Source organism: Cynocephalus volans, chromosome X, assembly GCF_027409185.1.
Source record: "Cynocephalus volans isolate mCynVol1 chromosome X, mCynVol1.pri, whole genome shotgun sequence".
NCBI classification, from domain to species: Eukaryota; Metazoa; Chordata; class Mammalia; order Dermoptera; family Cynocephalidae; genus Cynocephalus; species Cynocephalus volans.
In genome coordinates this window covers 24,045,402-24,067,336 of record NC_084478.1, presented here as the reverse complement: position 1 = coordinate 24,067,336, position 21,935 = coordinate 24,045,402, and the positions used below count along the sequence as shown (strand labels likewise).

Genomic DNA, 21,935 nt, shown 5'->3' with positions numbered 1-21,935 from the left:
TTCTACTTTCTCTACAACTAATCCTAATTCAGAGAAGGATGCCTGGATTGCCTTGGGGTCCTCTCCTTGACTTGATCCTTCACCAAGTGTTTCTCTCCTCAATTAGTCACAGAACCAGGTGGAAAATTCTTCCCAGGGCTTCCCGCTGCAACTGAATCGCATCTGGGGTGGGCGTGGGAAGTAAGAGACTAAGAAACTTTCCTGCTCACCCACTCTGTGCTGCATTTTAGCCTCCGCCCTCAGCCAGTCCTTCACCTATGTGCTTCAATGTTCTTTGTGTGTATTCTTCCCCTCTGTCGTTAGTTTCAGGCCTTTGGACAAAATCTAGAGTACGGAACAGAGCTATTAGGTACTGTGAACTTAATTTCTCACACAGGCTGGATTTGGGAAGTAATGCTAAGCTGTGAAATGGACAAGAGATCCATGAGAGATCCATGTACACAATATAGTCTGCCATTCAACTGTCTCATGTGACCTTAGGATCATTAAGTGACCTCCTTGAGCCACGGCTTCACGTGCACAGCACTGCACTTGGCACATTGTTCGTGCTTGGTGAGATCGAGCCCCTTCCTTTCCAGCACTTTCAGAGCCACTGGACTCCATTCAGGTTTTGGACAAATACAATGTATCTCGTGGCCTTTGTTTTTGCTCCCAAGGATCCCGCCCTTCTCTGTCTTAGCTTTCCACTTCTTTGTGACATGGAATGTTGTTCCCACTAATCTGCCTGTCCTGGGGCAGCCAACAATGACCCTGTTCACTCCCTTGTGCCAAGTTAAACAGACTCGCTTCGTGGGCAACAGAATATTCTGAAAACTGGGGAAGCGATGATCAGCAGTGTTCAATGTCACAGAACAAGCCATAAGACTGAAGCATGATTAGTTCACATCAGAATAAAACGAAATCAGATTAAGTTGAACCAGATGAAATCACCTTTTCATAGGTCAAATATGGTCCAATATTGATAGTTTCATGTTTCAGCCTCATAGTTCCATGGGCCTTTTAATCTAATGGTAGATCGTCACTAGAAAGTGAATTTAATATTTACAAATTGCCATAGTAGAGGATGTAAAGCAGCTCTTTGGCCAGCAGGGAAGGCTTGGATTAGATGATGTAATGGTATAAAAGTGCTTTATAGACCATGAACACTAGGCAAAGCAGAGTATTTTTTTGAATTAATAATGGACATGTCATATTCTAACCCAGGGGCTCTTAAACTTAATGTAAGTGCAACACTGAAACTTTTAAAATATTTAGATAAATTCCACTGAATGTATTTCTAACACGAGTTTTCATGAGAGAAAAGTCTCAATGTGCTGTTTGATGATGGCTCTGGCTATGTTCTGCTGGAGTTAATGCTCTCCACCCCTTCATCCCCCCAACTAACAAAGCGTGTCTTTGAAGGCCAAAATGTGATATTAAAGTTGTTGTATGTTTGTCCTGGTGGTGGGGGGCGGGGGTCCAGGTGGGAGCTAAGCAGAATGACCACCCAGATACAGAATAAAGTAGAGTTTGCTAAGGCCTGGTTTCATTGAATAGTGCACACAAAACTTGGTCCCATGAGAGTGAAGAATTCCTTCGTTTTCAGCTGTTAATTCATTTCATGCAAATGTGGCCAAAAATTAGACAAATGTGCAAAATGTGCTCTATTTCTCCCAGAAACCCAGGGCTATTTTTAAGCTACTCTAACAACAGCTCACTCCTGGCATGGATGTGAGGACACATGGAAGAAAGTTTGCATCCTCCCCTCTCACTGTGATGCAAGTGAATACTATTTATTCAACTCTCATACAGTCTGGATCTCAGGGCGATCGTTTCTATCTGGCTTCTGGGAAAAGGGACTTAGCCACCTTTTAGTCCACAGACGAAGATGCCATTGAACGCGTCGTCCTCAAACAAAGCTAATCTCTATTACCAGAAGCCATTTGGTGCGTGAAGAGACTCTGAAACCAATAACCAACTGCTACTTTTGGCATAAACAAAGACTTTATAACCCAAGTAAGCTTGTGTGCTACCGTCACGCTCATTTACTTCTGCTCAGTGTGCGCTTTCATCACAGGATGAGCTTGGTTCATCTGCAGCAGCTTCTAAATAGTGTATTTACCTAAGGGTTCTCCATCCTCCGAGATAAAACCCAACTGTTTGTGGGGCAAAGAGGGACTTGGTAATGAGGCAGGAGGCCAGGTTCGGTGGGGTAATGAGGGCAGCCAGAAGGACAGGGTTTAGCCACCCACATTTATGGGGGATCACCCAATCAACAACAGGGAGGGGCCTTGTCTGTTCTAAGCAGGGAGGATCATGTTGCTGTAGAATATCACTCCCAATAGCAGCTGCACCTTCCCTGCCAGCAACAGCCGTTGGTGGGAAGGCTGTTTTGTTTATTGCTTAATCTATCACTGCTGAGCTGCCTGCCTCAGGGAGGTTCAATTTAAGATGGATTGAAAGGTAGTGTCAGTCAATTGAATAAACACAGATGGTTTTCCAGAGCAAAAATTGATTTTTTTCCTCGCCAAAGACATAAGTGCTAAACGTGATTATCTTTGGAAACCAGGCGTGAAATGTCTCAGCTTCAGCCCCTGCCACACTCTCCCCTGACAGAGAGGTGAAACCATGTGGGGGCTTGGGTCACTCTTATGTGATTTTAGGTTCTTGAGGTGGAATAAAAATTTGACTTCCCTAGAGAAGGGCTCAGCTAATTCCTTCCCAGTAAGAAGGTCTGAGTCAACTCATTAGTTGATTCACAAAATAGTTTGACCACTCCTTGGTTACTGGCTGTCAAAAGCTTCCTCTAGCCCTTTCATTTAAGAGTCTCGAAGTAATAAGATTTGCCTAAGGATACACAGCTACACCTAGACCTCGATCTCCTCAGTCTCTGTCCAGGAGCTAGGAAGGAGAACACCAGACACAATCAATGCCATGACTGTAACTGAAGGAGTCATGAAGAGGAGTCCTACTCCCAAGATGTTTTTGGAAGCAGGTAGATTTGAGATGCTTGAATAAGTCATGCTAGGTACGTGGAATGCTATACACAGTAGCAATTAACCAGGCATGGAGTCATTTCTTTTCAAGGGTTTTGAAGAAAACCAAGGGCAAAATTCTGGAAGAGTAATTCACAACAACATGTATATGGAGGTTGAAGAAGAGCGAATAGGAACAGTACCCTTTGTATAATGAGATGGAGCAGTCCATTTTTTTTTTTGTCTCTTTCAGCTCTAATTCCAAAACATAGCAAGCTTGTGGAACATCATTCATGCAAATTATTCCAAGGAACCTGGAAGCAATAGAATGGTCTGTCTCCTTTCATACTGCCAATGTGAACGTAAGTACGGAATAGTGGTTTGAAGATTTCCAAAGAGTAGTTGTTACAAGGATAGCAGAAGAGGGATAGCTGTGGCAAGTGGGCTACTTAAATGCTTTTGAGACAGCTAGAAATGACGAAAAGACTCAGAGAATGTTAGTGACAGAGGAGACCTTTGCACTATCTTCTCATTCTAGAGAAGAAAAAGTGAGTCTAGAGAAGGGAAACTGGTAGCCAGAGTCAGAGAGCTAGAGACAGAGTTGGGATGTCAAGCCAGAAATCTTGGTTCTTTCAGTTACACTGTCTTGCTTTTCAAACTCTGCAACGTAATTATGAACTACCAGGAAAGCTGGTGTGTACAGTACATAGAGCAGATAGCAAGCAGAATTAAATACAGCTGATACAATTGTAAACGCAGATCTCTACAACTGTCTTGGTCCTAACTTCTAAAGCTCTGCAGATAGTGAGCACGTCCTCATGTCAAGAGACAAAAATCTTTTCATATGTGCTATATGGAAAAGAGAGCTGACTATTCCTACCTCGCCTAGATAGAGAAAACCCAAACTAAAATTGTCTTAGGATGTAAGGGATTAGGGCACATTTGAAGAATTTGGATTTATCTGAAAGTGGGTGAATGTTTGCAGTCTGTCAGAATTGGCTTTTCTCTGAACCAAGAAAAACTCGATTCAGGGTTTCTAAAATAAGGTAGTCAAATCATTTTAGAGCCAATTTTACTCATTTAGAAAAAGAAAAAGATTTCAGTTCAGTTTTTTTTCTGCACATGGGCTATTTCATAAATACTCTTCCTAAGAAGAAACAAATCTGTAGCTGTTTTTTAATCAAAGTTAAGCCCTCTGCAACTTTCTCATATCTGTTCAGACAGAAATGCCTGTCACTGAAATTTTTTTCGTCTCCTGCCACGAACTTTAGGGGAAGCATACATTAAATGTAAACATGTTTCTATTTCCACTCAGATACGATCTCTTCTTCCTTATATTGAAATTACTGCTTCAATGTGGCAGACAAGGACTGCCAAATCTAAGTAAATATACTTGGCTCACAACCTACATACCAAGAACAAATACCATACTTTATGCATTTATAAATATTTGATGAATGATAGCATAATCATTTTTTTTCCCCAAAAGGATTTCTCTTCTGTGGTGGAATGGCACCGAGTGAAAATTCGGAATGTGAAATATCACTCCACAGCACACATGGATCTTTACATATGTGCATAAGCGTTTGGTTGTGTTTTTGCCTTAAAATTACATTGAGTGTTTCTCCTATGTCCTCAGTAACACCTTTTTTAAAAAACCAACCCTTCAGGATTTGTTTTATATTAAACTGGCTTCCAGTATTATCAATTTGGAGACTGTTCCTCATACATGGGACTCTTTCATGGGGTTGACTTTTCATGTTAGGAGTGTAAAAGTTGTTCCTTGTTTTGTGTATTGTAGATATTCCTTAAAAAAGGAGTAAAGTCATATTTTGAAAGCACTAGCTTCTGCTTAAAGAAATGGCAAGGTGAAGTCTTTCCCAAAGCAGACATTCAATGCAGGATTGCTCTGCTATATAAATCTGGTCGTTCATATAGTTTCTATGACTTAATTGGCCACACCTATATACCAGAGGTTTAAGATAATAATTTTTGATATTTAAAATAATAATTTCCTATTTGTTCCCTTTTCTAAAAAAGGGAAGGTTTGCTCTATATCAGAAGAAGTGTTCACAAATTCAAATGGAAAACCTAAGCCTTGATGGCTTACTTTGAAACAGAATAGTGATCCTTTTGGGCCTCTCCCCGGCCTACACTACTCACCAGCCTTTTGAAGGGTCTTTGTAGGGTACAGAGACAACAGATGTGAGGGTTCCTGACTAGCCATAAAGCAAAACCAGGAGTCCCTAGGAGGGTCAGTCTAGACGTACTTCTCATGACAGATGTTTCCATTGATGAGGCTGAAGGTGGCCACGGAGGGGTTGGTACTCTTGAGGGAGGTCATGCAGGTGGTACTTCTGCCAGTGCTGTGAGATCGGGTTATCAGGCCAGGCCGGCAACAGAGGAGCTGGGTGTTGAACTGTTTCCTGAAACTCTTGCTTAGCAGGTAAAGGGCAAAGGGGTTCACACAGGAGTTGGTGAAGGCCAGGAGACGGGCACAGATGCTGGTGACGAAGTGGAGCATAGAGGTGTCCACTTCAGAGTAGTGGTAGGAGCGGTACAGGTAGATGACGTGGTTGGGGAGCCAACAGAAGGCAAAGAGGCCCACAAACACCAGCACTGTCTTGGCAAGTCGCTTCCGGGATTCAATCTAAGGAAGAGAGTCACATGGAGAGAGACAGAGGGACCAAGGGACAGTGTCAGAGGAATGCAGAGAGACAAAGATTCAGACAGAGAGAAAGAGACAGAGAAAACCAATTAGGGAAATAGATGAGCTCACGAAGCCACAGAAAAAGAGTACAATAGAAGAGGACAGGAGAGAATCCAATAAAACAAGAGACAAGCAACGGAAACAGAGAAAGAGGTTTGAAAAAAAGAGTCAGACACAAGACAGACAAGCCAGGAAGCAGAAACCCACAGAACAGAATATAGAATAGAGTTAGCAGAGGCCACTGAGAACAGATCTTTAGACAAAGTTGATTACATGCTCGAATGCACTGCACAATGAAATTCTAGTAAGTGCCCTCTTTTTCCTTGGGAGAGCATCGGTGCGGTTTATCAGCTGTACAACTTCATGTCTTTCTTTGCACCGCCATGAATAATTTCTTATTCTCTGTGATGCTCAGAAAAGCAGCTGGTTTTGTTCTTCCTCACTGGCCAGACCAAGATAAGTCCCTATTATTGTTTTTCTGTAATCTCAAGTTATTACAGGACTGTAGGTTCTCAAACAAAGTGGGACGAGCCTCTCCTTGCTTCCAACTCCCTCTGTTACCTCGAAGGGAAATACGTCTCTCATGAAAGAATTTGGACTACAATGGATGTTTGCTGAGAGGTCTGTCAAGTAGGGAGACAGTTTCACTGAGAACTGCCATTCCTCCCCCAGCAATTGAGGCCAAAAAATGAACTTTAAAGGGTGAGGTCTCCAAGTGAGTCAGCTATTAATTTGAATGGGGTGGAGAGTCTCTGCTTTCTCATCATAAATACCACGTGATCTACATCTGGCAAGAAGAACTGACAAAGAGGAGAAGCCAGAGTCCTTGGTTTCTACCATTTGTACCTCGAGGATAGAATTGGGGGAGTTATGCAGGATGGGGAAAGGTTTCTAACACATGTGGAGGGCATCCTCTAAGCTGGGCACTCTAGGCCTCACATATGCTTCTTCCTTATAATCCTCCAATAGCCTTACAATATAGGGATTATTACCCTATGTCATCAGTGAGGGTAAGCAAGTAAGTCATGAAGCGTGGATCTGAGCCCCAATCAGTATAGTAAGCCTATCTTAATCAAACTACTTCTTTTTCTTCAACGGGCCTCATTTTTCTCCCCATCTGCTCTGTTTCCACATGTTAACCCTCTTCCTAGCCAAACTATGTGATTGGAGTTTAAAGAAGTCATATCCCTATAAGCCTCAATGCTTATTTAAACACACACACACACGCACGCACGCACGCACGCACGCACGCACGCACGCACACACACTTTTTCAGATATTCCTTAAAAAGAAACCCACACTTCAAGTCTTGCAGGTTCTCAACACCTAGAACAAGATTATAAAGAACACCTGAATTTCTGGGCTTCCGTGGTTAGGAGTTTCCATAGAGCACCTGGCCACAGATCACCCACTTCCTCTAACTGCCGAATCAAGTGACACCGTCACCTAAATACTGTACTTGTCAGTGGAGTCTCAAAGAAATGCAAGGGACCAAGTCACCAGGGAGGAGATGAATCAATCCTAAGCACTCACCTGCTTCTTGACATGTATATTCCCTTCCACAGGAAGATTGTAAGCACTCTGGATCAGGTTTTTGGCAATGAAGTAGTAGTAGACAGAGATAATTGACAGTGGGATGATGTAGAAGACCAGAAAGGAAGCCATGGAGTGGATTTTGGGGTGCAGCTCATTAGAGTGTGGGTATGGGGCACAGCTAATGAAGGTCTGGTTGGTGCTTTCCTCATGGAAGGGATGGAGGTCAGAAAACACAGCCTCTGGGATGGCGAGTAGCATAGAGATGACCCAGATCAAGGCGGCTTTCAGGCAGATCTTCATCAGGGCATGAGAGGCCTGGATATCCATTGGCCGGACAATGGCTTTGTACCTGGGTCAGAAAAGAAGGAATATTCTGTGTAAGTTGCCTAATATTATTATGGAGGCCAGCGCCAGGATATCCATAACAGTACGGACGAGGCAATCATCCATATTATGAGGTGAGGCAAGTGAGGCACCTGGGGTGCTATATTTAAGGAGGGGCTCAATTTCAGGTTCATGAAAGTGCCAACTCTGAACTCACATGACCCCAACAGTGAGTGCCTCCTTAAATTTTGCACCCCAAGCCCCTCTCTTGCCTCACCCTAGCTTGACCCTGAAGGATGCCTTCTCCTTTCTCCAGCAGTACCATTCTGCCCACATTCTCTCTCTCTTTTTCTCAGTTCAGAGGTATTTTTAAAGTTATTTATTTATTTTAACTGACAAATTAAAATTGTATATATTTATAATATACAGCATGATATTTTGAAATATGTATGTAATGTGGAATGGCTAGATTGGGCTAAGTAACATATGCATTACCTCATGTGCTTATCATTTTTGTGGTGATTCTCAGACTACAATATATTGTCACTAACTATAGTTACCATATTATACAATTAACATTCTCTCTTGATTTTAAGAATACTTCTCAGAAAAGCTAAAGCTCCTTTTGTTTTTCTTCTCAAACCGTAAAAATTAATAACAAAGCATGCTGCTGTTTAAAGAGGGACACAGGGATAAAAAGGTTGGCTCTTTTTGGCAAAATCTTCATCTCGAGTATTTAAATACAGTTCAAGGAACCTTAAGTCATCGAGTATTTTCAATATGCCTCTTCTCTCTTTAAAAGAACGCAGAATGAATGGTCCACTGAAAAAGTTATACCCAGGAGGATACCTGTAATTGTCAAATTAACCTTTCCTTTGCCCTCCTCGTCTCTTTCAGCCTTATCTTCTCTTGAATAATTTACGTCCTTCTGGTTTGTGAGCTATTTGTGCCCCTGTCTTGCATTGAGTGCTCTGGGAAGCAGACACTGAGAATGAAGTCAGGAGTACAAAAGGTTTATTGGGGAGTAATACCTGTGAAAGATAAAAGGGGAAGAAGGAAGCAGGATTGGGCAAAGGGAGCTGTCAGATCTTAATGCAGACCTGGAAAGGTCTACACCAGCAAGGGTCACCAACCTTGCTGGTTTGCCTGGAAATTTTCCAGTTTTAGCACTGAAAGTCCTACATCCTGGGAAAACCCTTAGTCCCAGCAAACTGAGACAGTTGGTTACACTATACCAACCCAATGGGAAGCTTAGGAGCAAAGATTGCCCAGTTGAGGTGTCTTGCCTTGGGTGGAAATGGTCAGGCCCTCATATCATCACTTTGCTTAGTCATTGGCTAGGGTGGTCCCAAGAAGAATGTGATCTCACTTACTGCATGGTTCAGTCACTGGGCAGGAGCCACCTAGGAGAGCATGACCAGAGCTTGAAAGCTGAAGTGGACCCTGAATGAGCTGATGGTTGGAGGCTTCAGCTAACCACGTTCCCTGAAGCTGGGCGAGTCTCTTCTGCAAGGGAGATCTGAGCAGCACATCTTCGTGTCTGCCACAACTCCCCAGACAATGCCTTGCATGGTGGGCCACAAGACAAAGGCACAAGTATCTTGTGTGCACTGGTCTGGAAACCCACCAGAAGATAAGCCTCTGGTGGACAAAGAGTGTGTCTTTTTCTGTCTTGGCATCTGCCAGCCCTGTGTTTTGCACACACTCCACAAATGTTTGTTCAATTGAACATGAGTTGCTATAGTGTGAAAGTTGATAGAAGTTGAAACCAACGAAATGTGAGGGTGTTCATTGCTGAAAACACTGTGTTTAAACTGGGTTCTACCTATGATACTATTTTATATCATGGACTTAAGTGATGGGTAAACATTGCTTTCCACTTATTTCCATGTTGATTAGAACTCATTAGCCATTTCAACATTTTTATTCCTAGCTTAGAATTTAGGAAAGGAATTTATATCTTTAACTAAAGGCATATGAAGATCTTCAGCCAAAAGATGCATATGACTAATAATATCTCTAATAAATTTGTTAGAAATAAAATGGATCATTTTGCATAGATCATCTTCTACTTGCTGCCCTCTGAAAAAATAAGCTGTCAACTTTCAATTATATTCAAAAGATACAAGGGTACTTCAAAAAGTTTGTGGAAAAATAGAATAAAACAGAATGTGAATCTTTCCGTGAACTTTTTGAAGTGCCCACATAGACTACTTTTAGCCCCATTCCTAAATTCTCAATTTCTTTCCCATTTGCCTCCTTTCTTCATGCCCAAATCCAGAGTTTCCATCCATTTGAATCCAATCCTCCCAAATTCCAGCTTAAGTATCATCTCGATGAAGCTTTTGCTGACCAATCTAGATCTTCATAATTCCCCTTCTTTCTCCCAACCTGTCTGACTTTTATGACTGGATTATCCACTCTTCTCATTTTCTGCTTACTATGCACTATCTTGAATTGTTTGCTGGCTTTCTATGGGTGTGCTTTTCTACCTGACTTTCTCATAAGTTTTTTCAGGTGAGAAGAGTACATCTTCTGCTCTTTTCTTCCTGTATCGTTATAAATGCCCTAAGTCCCTTGTTCTGCAAATCACATATTTCAAAGTAGAGGGTCAGCAAATACTTGCTAATTAATTGATGAGTAATATGTGACTTGTAGTTGTGTCTCTTATATCCAACTTCTCACAAACGAGAGAGAAGATTCCCTTTTATACACTCAATCAGTAAGAATCATTCTTCTATAGACTGACAAATCCATTCCTCTGATAATATGGGGCTCAACACAATTGTTTCCCGTTTCTGAAAACTTCTGTACTTCATTTTCCTTGTGCAAACACTGGAGAGGTTGAAAAAATTCTCTGTAACAAGATTAATGTGTCAAAGATTCTTGGCAAGTAGAAGTAGCTGGCTCTCACACTCAGGGTTGGAAACCTTTGCCCACAGAAAGGTATGTCTTTTATTCAAAATGGGCAGTTTGTTTATTTTTGAGAACTGAGCATTTCAGCCCTTATTTGTCCATAATTACCTACTGAAGTCTGTAGGAAATGTTGAACTACAGTATTTTTAAATCTCCATTGTATACAATCCAAATGTATACTACATGAAGAAGACTGAGGTGAAGAAGAAAACTAAATGAACTAAATGGTCCCTGGGGTAACTGACACACTCATTGCCTGCATCTAAATTAGAACCTCACCTAATAAGATTTCACAAAACTATTAAACATCAGCTTTGTTTTCTCCTGAGAATAACACTAAGAATTTTTCTGAAGAAATGTGAAGCAATTATTAGCTGGCTTGTAAGATGACTACAACCCATAGCAGTGGAATCTTATCTCCCTTTGAGCTATTACTCTGTAAATGGAAAACTCACTGTTCCTTGGTGCTCATCCAATCATTATCTTTAAGTATATAACAGATTATAGTCACCCTTTTCTGTTTTCTCCAGGCTACGTGACTCCAATGCCTTTTTTCTTTTTAACCCCTGTATTAGTCTGTTTCTGTTTCTTAGAATACCTAAAACTGGGCAATTTATAAAGGAATGAAGTTTATTTCTTATAATTTTGGAGGCTGGGAAGTACAAAGCCCAGGGAACACATCTGGCGAGGACCTTCTTCTGTGTAGTCACTCTCCACAGGGTCTTATGGTGACCAGGTTATCACATGGAGAGAATGGGCTGAGCAAGAGAGCTGACCTGCTCACTTGCTCTCCTTATAAAGCCATCAGAACCACGCCCATTACTCCATGAATGGTCAATCCATTCATAAGGGTACAGTCCTCACAACCTAATCACCTCTTTAAGGCCCCATCTTTCAAATACCATAATTTGATTTCCCACCCTCTTAACACTGTAACAATGGGGTCAAGTTTCAGTGAGTTTTGGGAGGACATTAAATCCACAGCAATCCCTTCTTAATGTACTTTAATTTCCTCTGGACTCTAATGTGGACTTGGGGTCAGAGAGATCTGGTTCCTAATGGTGATTCTACCAACTAGCTTTGTGGTCTTGGATGAATCAAGGACTCTTTACACTTCAATATTCTCATCTCTGAACAGGAGACAATTCTTTCTTGATAAGGAGCTGGTGAAGATATACTAACAAAATAACTAGAAAGAACCATGTAGGTATTAGGTATTACATTCTTCATGACTTCAAGAACTGAGGCACAAGACTTGGCAGAGGAGTGAACACACAGGACTCACACTATGCTACTTGTACCCATCACAGGGGACTTGCAACTCTCAACCTCAAGCTTTTGGAGAAGCTATAAAGAAAGGTGCAAGGAGTCACTATAGTCATTTCAAGTGGCATTGACAACAACATCGATGAGTGAAGACTAGGGAGAAGTGGATAATGCCACATCCTGTTAGAGAAGGTAAGGAAGAGTCTAGAGGGATCTCTCTAGTAACAAACAAAGGAAGGAGATCAGGGAGGTTAGAACTTTGGGTGGCCTATTGCATTTAGGGGGTATTAATATTTTGGGGTCTTCAGGTTGATTGTTCACTCTGGCATTCTTCTAGCTTTTGGACCCTTTTCTTCATTGCTCTTGATTTGTGCTATGAGCACCAACTTCTTAGAAAAACTCTATGTTTCAGGGAGAATGTAGAAGCTAAGTTGGGGTGGAGGGGAAAATAAATGTCTTGGAATTTGTTTTGGCTCAATGAGGGGAGGTAAAGTATTGGGAAGGGGTGGAGCTCCAGTCTTTCTCACCAGGATAGGTAAAAGAGCAGTGACATGAGGCAGGAAGGATTTCTGTTCCTGCATGGAAGGAACAGCATGTTAGCTCTAGAGCTCAGGGGCTGACTGTATGATCAACAGGGCATGGGAGGGTAAGGGGCTCCAGTGAAGAGGCAATTAAAAACAGAATTCCCTAATTTTCCTGCTCCCATACATGGGCAAAAAGCCCAAGGGACTGAAAGGGAAAAAGCAGAATCACTGGGGAGATGGTGGGATGGAGGGAGGAGAGGAGAAAAATGAAAAAGAAGAAGAGAAAAAGAAAGGAAATTGGAGGAGAGGAGAGAAAGAGGCAGGGGAGAGGAGATGAGAGATAAAGGGAGAGGACAGAAGGGGTGGGGAAGAAAAGAAAGGACCAAAAGTTATGTCCCATCTAGCAACACAATTCTACTGCAAATGGGCCACTCCCCTGCAGACACATTCATCTGGACCTTGTCAGTGTACTCTGCTGTCCAAGAGGAAGCTGAGGTAAGGGTGGTGGGTGGTTGCAGGGGAGTGGGGCACTTAGGGAACTATGCCAATTCCATTTCTTTAAAAATTATTTAAGAATTGGTGGGTCTTTAACTATGAAAGTAATAATTATCTGGGTGAAGGATGAACTTGCCATGCAAAAAGCATGCTTCTCAGGTATGTGGGGCAGAACAGATATTAGCAACATATAACTACAGACCCAGGGGCTTATAGAGTTGACCATCGGAGTCCTTGCCTCTCTATCCAGGTTTGGTGGAAATAGTATCTTGACCAAGGACAAGTGTGCATCTGTGTTAAACTTGGAAAAGTTGATGAGCCAGGAAATTGAGTTCACTCTCTCTCCATAATAAGATAATGGTCTCCAAAATAAGACCATTCTGTGCCTGGGTTTTAATTAGATTGATTGCAATAGTCTTGCCCTCTATCGCAATAGTCTTCAATGAAGTCTTCCTTGCCATTAAATTAAAAAAGGTGATAAGCAAAATGATCCAAACAGCTTCCCATCAGCCTCAAATCCAGGGCAAAGAAACCCTTCATTACTTCCCTATAGAGCACATGGCACTAAATCAGTGGTCCCCCTTTACAAGGGCATACCACTCAGTAAAAAGAAATTGAACATACACATACATTTTATGTATGTTAATGTATAAATTATGTATAAGTACATTAGCTATAATTATTATTAGCTATAATAATTTTAAAGAATTATTATTCAATTCACTCTATGTGATAATGACATTGGGCTTATGTAGAAGAGTATTCTTGTTCTTAGGAAATATACACTGAAATACTTAGGGGTGGAAAGTCAGGATGTTTGCACCTTACTTTCCAAAGCTCAGCATAGCTCAGTTGGTTAGAGTGTGGCATTGTAACACCAGGGTCAAGGGTTAGATCCCCATAGAGGGCCAGTGCAAAAAAAATTTAAAAATTAAAAAAACCCCAAAAAACCCAAAAAGCTCAACAACAACAACAACAACAACAACAACAACAACAACAACAACAACAACAACACAAGAAACACACACACACAGAAAAAGAGAGAGAACAAAATCTAGGAAATGGTAATTGTTGAATGTGGATGGGTATTATATGAGCATTCATGAATAAGTTGGGGAGAAAATATATACTAAAATGTAGAATTTTTAAAAGAGCTGACAGTAAAATAAAACTTCAAAAATATGTTATATATTTTGTCTATTTTATTGACAGTGAACCATTTTCCCATCAGAAAAACTTATTATAATGTGGCTGAATGTATCATATCTGATTAGCACTTATACCAGGAACAAGGAAAGTGTCTTCTCTGTTATATTGTTCTCTTGGGCCTCCAATTTTAATATTATCCACAATCTGTGGAGTTTTGTTTTGCTCTGTTTTGTTTCAGTAGGAATATTTTTAAGCCACGAGTCCATTTGAGGAGGTTACTTTGATTAAAACTAGATCATGCACAAACACGCATCAGTCTGTGATGCCTCACCATAAGCTGAAAATGCAAGGAAGTGTCAGGGGGTGCCATTGCTGAGCCTTCTACGTGGTGGGGTACCCTCTCCTGCTGCCTGAGCAACATGCGATAAGGGATCCTCCAATGTGGAGTGAGTGAGCGGGCAAGCCTCAATTTGGATACAACATTGTTTTTCTGCATTTTTAAATTTTACTTTATCAATATACAATGTAGTTGATTTTCATGTCCCTTTACCAATTCCTCCTTTCCTCCTGCCCTCTTCCCCCTAACCCCCATCAACATCATATCCGCTCACTTGTCTTAACAAGTTCAAGGAATTGTGATTGCTGTGTCTTCTCCACCCCTCCCCATTTATTTGTTTGTGTATTTATTTATTTATTTATTTTTAGCTCCCACAAATAAGTGGGAACATGTGGCATTTCTCTTTCTGTGCCTGACTCGTTTCACTTAATATAATTTTCTCTAAGTCCATCCATGTTGTTGCAAATGGTAGTATTTCATTCTTTTTTTATAGCAGAGTAGTATTCCATTGTGTAGATGTACAACAGTTTCCTTATCCACTCATCAGATGATGGACATTTTGGCTGGCTCCAGCTCTTGGCTATTGTGTATAGAGCTGCAATAAATATTGGAGTACAGATATCCCTTCAGCATGACGATTTCCATTCCTCTGGGTATATTCCCAACAGTGGAATCCGCTGGGTCCTATGGTAGATCTATCTGTAATTGTTTGAGGAACTTCCATACCATTTTCCATAAAGCCTGCACCGTTTTGCAGTCCTACCAACAGTGAAGGAAGGTTCCTTTTTCTCCACCACCTTGCCAGCATTTATCATTCTCAGTCTTTTGGATATTAGCCATCCTAACTGGAGTGAGATGGTGACTCAAAGTGGTTTTGATTTGCATTTCCCGAATGCTATGGGAATGGGTACAGACTTCATGAGTATGATCCGAAAAGCACAGGCAAGCAAAGGAAAAATAACCAAATGGGATTATATTAAATTAAAAAGCTTCTGCACGGCAAAAGAAACAATTGACAGAGCAAAAAGACAACCAAGAGAGTGGGAGAAAATATTTGCGAAATACACATCTGACAAAGTACTAATATCCAGAATATACAAGGAACTCAAACAACTTAACAATAAAAAACAAGTAACCCAGTTAAAAAATGGGCAAAGGAGCTGAATAGGCATTTCTCATAGGAAGATATACGAATGGCCAACAGACACATGAAAAAATGCTCAACATCACTGAGCATTCAGGAAATGCAAATGGATACTACATATTATTAATGCTTAATTCATCCTTGATTAATAAAAATAAAAACCAATATAAATAGAGGTTTTGAAACTTTCCTTCCTAACCTGTTAGATCAGATCGCACCTCTCCAGGAGCCTGTGAACCCTACTTTAGAGTCCATTGTCCCAGAAAATCTAGCTTAGGTTTCAGAGGGCTTTGCAGCAGTCTGCAGCAGAGACCCCCTGCCTCAGGAGGAAGCAAGCTTTAAGCTCAGGCCAAGAAAGTAGATCATGATCCACATTACAAATACTAATCATACTTCTGTTTTTATTTTTCTCATTTTCTTTAGAGTGATCAAGGAACAGATTATGGATCCAGGCAGGACCACCTGAGTACAACCCTGAAGTTACCTCTCCGTGAATCACAATTTCCCTTCCATCATGTCCTCTCCCTGTATGTGCCCCCTGCCTCCCTGAGAGCAAACCCAGATTTGGGGAGAGGAGCAGATACTCCCCATTCACTCTTTAGTATGGATCAAAGTCAATGTGGTCATCTTCCTGTATGTAAAGACCTACCTCTGATTATGAAAGGAAGGCTCTGTTTCCCAAAAAAGGAATTTTTTTTTATTCCTCCACCAGGTGGAGGAGACATTTGTGGGGCAAAGGCTGCAGGCAGGCAGACTTCTACATATTTATTTTCTTCAAAGTCTCACTTTGCAACTAATGGGTGGGAATTTCTTTCTTGCACAGATTACAGAAGAATAAGACCATTCAGTATCTGGATTTCAATTAGATTAGTTCTGTTAACAATAACAACCACCACCACCACCACAATGGCTAAAACTTACTGGGTACTTACTATAGATCAGGTAACTATGGTGTGAACTTTGTTTAAATTATCACTTTTTATCCTCACAACAATCCTATGTGGTAGGTACTAATATTATTGCTCTTTTATAGTTGAAGAGACTGAGGCCAACTAACTTATCGAGGGCCACGAGTGCTAAGCATTAGAAACAGAATTTGAGCCCATTCGGGCTGTCGCCTAGGCCTATCTTCTGACCATACTGCCTCCTTATCCATGATGGTCCTGTGGTTGACTGGGAAATCTGGGCTTTCTCGTATTGGAATTAAGGAAGAAAACCAAGAAAATTATCAAAATGTCTGTTCTCCACCTGATCTGGCCATGGCGAAAGCAGCATTTTTCCACACAGACATAAAACTCCCGATCTTCCTTGAGTCTGTTATAACGAATCTCCTATCTTTCTCACCCCCATATACACACCCTGCAGTGACCTGTGGCCTGAGGCCTAGAGCGAAGTCTAGGCTCTTTTATATATTCAGGGGTCGTCTGAGTGAGACATTGGAGCTGAGGTGACAAATGGCATCAGTGAAGGACTAGAAACCATAGTCTGGAACGAGGCTGTAGAAAGACCCACACTGGGAAGGTTGCAAAAGTGAAGGTATTGATTCTGGGATACAAGGGATGTAGAAGCTTAGGGTTAAAATGGAAAGAGCTGTGTGATCAACTGCTGAACGTCTTATGGTGCTTTTGCATAAGGACTTGGGCAGCTATTGACTCTTGGGCCACAAATGACTTTCAGCAGGATGACCTAATTCCAAAGTTCAATGCTAATTCTGTAAGGGAGCCAGTCAGAAGGGGTGTAAGCAGCATGAAATATTACAGTTGCCAGTGGGTATGTTTAAAATGACAAGGGACAGCAGTAACCCAGTCACATTTCAGTAGGTGGACAAACATGCTGGCACAAGTTGCTCGCAGGCCACTCTTCAAAAATGTTATGGAGGGAAGAACATACATTTACAACTTGTTATAGTTTTTCAGCAATTTATGAGCCAAGAAGTTTGAAGAACATTTATAAATCCCATTTACAAATTGTAGTTAGACACGGCCTGCAATTACCCTATTGCGTAACATAGAAGATACACAGAGAATGGGGAAAAAAATCATAAAAATGGAGAAAAATCACCCATGCTCTAGGGTGGAAAGCATAATAGACTTTGGGTCATAAATTTTCTTTATAAGTACTGGCCAGTTAGCTCACTTGGTTAGAGCACAGCCTTATAAATTGTCTTTATAAGTTGTCATTCACCCCCAAACAGACCCTGAGGCAAGGATTTAGTTGCAAATAATTTATTTGGGGAGGATTGCAAGAAACACAGGGAGGGAGTGGGGAGGTGAGACAGGGAAGGAATGGAAGCCAGTAAAGGGACCACTGTGGGCAACTGGGCACATTCTTGCTGGGGACTCCTTGAGAAAACTCAGTGAGCACATTCCAGAACTGTGCCACTAAGGGATCAGAAGGTTGGGGTGCTTACCCACTGACTCCCATCCCTCTTTGGTTGAAAATTGTCCTGGAGTGTTAATTCCAGGACACTCCAGCCTCCCCTGAACCTTTCCTTGGCCAGAGATCACCTTTGGTCAGAGACACACAGGAAGCCCAGTCTGTAAGTGCCTTCCAGAGTGAGCCAGGGGTTACGGACACCACCACTATGTAAATCCTTCTGGACCAGTCAGTTTTATCAAACGTATATATAAAAAAATGAAGTCTCAGAGACAATTTTCAGGTTTAAATATATTTTGAATTATGGGGGATGAAAATAGAATTTATAAATCATCTTAATAAAATGCATTATCATTTTTGTTCCAAAATAAGAATCAGTAAAGGTCAAAAATGCCTTCATGGCATATGAGTCATTGTGTCTAATTATAAAAATTTACCAGCACTATATATAGATAAAGTTTTGTGGGAGATTTTATAAATGGTAAAACGGTGACCCAGCTTTGTTGTTTATTGGGTCCACTGTGCAGGAAGTTGGTCCTGGCAGTCCTGGGGAAGCATCACCATGGGGTGAAGGAGCATGAGACAGGGAGAGAGGGATTACAGAAAGATTGGGAGCCCTGCACTTCCATAATTAACTATTTTTGTAAAAGCATGTTCTCTCAGTTTCTTTTTATTTTTCATTATTTAATAAAAACTTACTATATGCCTGGCAGAGTTGTCAGCATGTTTCAAGAATTAGCTTTTTGAAGCCTTATAACAATAGTAGAAGGTAGGTATTACTATTGTCATCCTTTTTTTTTAACAGATGAAGAAACTGAGGCACAGAGAGGTTAAAAAACTTGCCCAAGGTCACATAGCTAGCAAGTGGCAGAGCTGGGGTTTGAACAGAGGCCATGTGGCTCCTGAGTCCAGGCTTTAAATCATGAGATTTAATGCAACCATTTTCTTTATCTGTGAAACAGAACTAATGATACCAACCTTACTCGCTAGGATGAGGAGCTAAATGAGGTGTTTCGAAAGCACTTTGAAAAATAGGAAGCGGTATTTAAATAAAAGGTTTTTATTGCATTTCCTGAAAAGGAACGACTGTCCACTAGAATGTCAACTGTTCGAGATTTTGGCAACAATCTCTCATCTCCCTTATGAACATAAATAGCAGTCGTGTTTTGACTAGGGATTGTAACATTTTATAAAGAAGTCAATGCATATTATTTCATTTCATAATTATAAAAATTATGCCAGTCCTATGATATATTAAAAGTAAATGGTCTTATCCCCGTTTTACAGATCAGAAAACTGAGACTTACAGAGTGATTTACCCAAAGTTACATAGCTGACATTTAGAAGAACCAGGCCTCAAACTCAGACATCTCTTCAAATCCAATGCTTTTGAATTTATCCCCACTAAGAACACTTCTGTGCTAAATTGGATCCCCTCCAAAAATTAATAGGTAAAACAAAATAAATCAAACAAAGGAGAAAAAGAAATTTAAAAAATGATATTAGGGGAGCTATTTTTTAACTGGTACAGTGCTTCAGTTTGGAAAGATGAAAAAGTTCCGAAGATGGATAGTGGTGATGGTTGCACAACACTGTGAATGTACTTAATGCCACCGAACTGTATCCTTAAATGGTTAAAATGGTAAATTTTGTTATGTATATTTTCCCACAACAAAATTTTTAAAAGAAAGAAAGAACAAGGAAGGAAGGAAAGGAAGAAAGAAGAAATAGTTTGTAAGCTTGTCTCCATGCAACTTTGAGTGTGTCTTAAGAATCAACTGAGATAGTTGCTTTGAGTCAGCAAAGATATAAACAAGGAAGAGAGTTGAAAGGCAGTTAGCTAATTTGAAGGACTTTTTCCAGTTAAAAAAAAAGTTATTATAAAAGTACAAAGAGCTCATCGTAAAAATTTAGCAGTAGGGAATTCTAAAAACAAAAAAAGCAAAAAAGATCATCCTTAAGTCTTGTACGTGATGTTTTGATATATTTCCTTCCAATTTTTCCTTTGTCTTTTGTATAGAATTGAGAGTATACAATTTTGTATCTTTTTTTTAACGATCTATAGCATAAGCATTTCCCGGTCTCACACAGATGCCCATGACCCCTGTAGCCAGGAGGCCGTGCCCTGCAGATGCCAGCAAGCCTCTCTGCACACCATGACCTTTCAAGGAACCCTAAAAATTAGCTCTAGGGCAACACATCATGCTTAGATGAAGCAAACACCACCCCATCAAAAGTAACCCATCTGGCAATACAAAGCATATCTTCAGCTCCTACTTTTGCATGGTCTTGTACTAGGAACAAAAGAGTTTGAAAGAAGTATAAGGTTAAACACTCAGTGACATTTTCGCTCATTCCAACCTGGAAATTAAGGTTTGATGTGCCCTGAGTCACAGGATTATGAGTTTCTTCAGAGTTGGGTCTGTGTCTGTTACGCTATGCCAGCTTTATTTATTAAATAAATAAATAAATAAAACTAAAAATCTAGAACTATTCATCCAATTTGTCTGGCCTATGATCTTGCTTTCAGATAAGGAAGTGGGTCTACGGTGCTCAAGACAACCACTTCCTCCCCTGCCACGCTCTGAGCCAAACACTCCTCCCAAACGCTCTTACGCCAAGTCACTCTGGACACCATCTTAGCCTTTTCCCAAGAGCTCTCCCACAGCCAAAACACTTCCTAGTTCTCTAACCATTTCAAGCTTAGAAGAATCCCTGGAGGTCACTGAGGAAGTGACTCTCCCTGAGCCCAATTCCCCTTTTCAACCATTTGAAGGCAATTTACTAACATGAGCTTATTATGAAAAGACCTTAGAGGAAGCAGCACTGTGCATGATGGTGACACATTGAAAGGAAGTGGTGAGAAGCACAGCATCTGTTTACACCTTTACTTCTCCAGTGAACAATATAACACGCCCTGACCTCATGTCCACCACCCATGGAAACAGGGGTCTGCTACGTCTTGATTTTCATTTTCTTCATTTAAACAACTGTTAGCATCACAGAGGACCCAGGACATGCTGGAAAAAACGCTTGACTTAAAGACCCCATTCTACTGTTTTCGAATCGTGCTATAGAACCCTCATTTCACCATTTGAAAACAGGGATAATTATAGAGATTCCTGATGACCCAAAAAGCTAATATGCATGATATGGCAGCGGCCCATTACCCCAAAGCATCACACAGATGTATGATTTTATTTATAATATCCTTTAGGAAATCTGTCCTGGCTAACTGGAAAGGGATCATGGGACCCCTAGGTCCCATCCATTTAAGTAGGAAACTCTCACTGCTAAATAACCACCCCAGAAAGTGTGCACATGTCTCTGTATCAGGGACAGCAAACTAGACCCACTTACCAAATCTGGTCCTCTTCCTGTTTTTGTATGACCCATGAGCTAAGAATGGTTTCTACATTTTAAATAGTTGGGAAAAATCAAAAGAAGAATGAGGTTTTGTGACATGTGAAAATTACACAAAATTCAAGTTTTAGTGTCCATAAGTAAAGCTCTATTGGCACACAGCCATGTCTATTTGTTTCATTGTCTATGGCTGCTTTCACAAAACAAAGGCAAAGTTAAGTGGTTGCAATGGAGATTTTATGGACCAGAAAACCTAAAATGTTTACTATCTTACCCTTTAAAGGAAAAGTTTGCCATCCCTGGCCTATGCGTACCGAATATGTGAACGTGGTTAACGTTTCTGTTGTTCTCTGCCTGTCCACACCAAAGCTGTTGAAGACAATATGCCACTGACCCCTGTTGTTGGTCTCCCAGTATTAAACATTCACTGCTCGGGATGCTTAGTCAATATATCAGCACATTTATGTTCTAATTTGGTATCTCAGGCTCTGCTTGGCACTATGGATATAAAAGTCCCTGGCCACTGAGGATTTAAAATCTGGTTGGGGAAGCAAGCTATAACTAGGAAAAGCTCTCAAAAAGCAATAGAGTGATACTTACACATGCCTTTGTGAAGAACTCTTAGAATAGATGATGTTAGGTCATCATGTAAGTACTGTTATCATGGCACAGACAAATGAGTACATATTTAATTACAAATCTGCTTTATATGTGACTATGGAATAAAAAACTCAGAGATCATCAAGTGCCATTTCCTTAACTTAAAGAAGAGGAAACTGGAGCCTAGATAGGGTCCACAGCTAGTTAGCTGAGAATCAAGACTAGACCTAGGTCTTGGGAT

General features: G+C 40.8%; 1 protein-coding gene across 1 annotated transcript in view; it reads right to left on the bottom strand.

The window, feature by feature from the left end:
* Positions 1–5,214: 5,214 nt before the first annotated feature.
* Positions 5,215–21,935, bottom strand: part of GRPR (gastrin releasing peptide receptor) — a 33,742-nt gene continuing 17,021 nt past the window's right edge. Inside the window, exons 4-5 of the mRNA XM_063084507.1 lie at positions 7,198–7,549; positions 5,215–5,604 (exon numbers count right to left, since the gene is read on the bottom strand). Coding sequence (XP_062940577.1) covers positions 5,215–5,604; positions 7,198–7,549 — 742 coding nt within the window. The remainder of the gene's footprint in view (positions 5,605–7,197; positions 7,550–21,935) is intronic.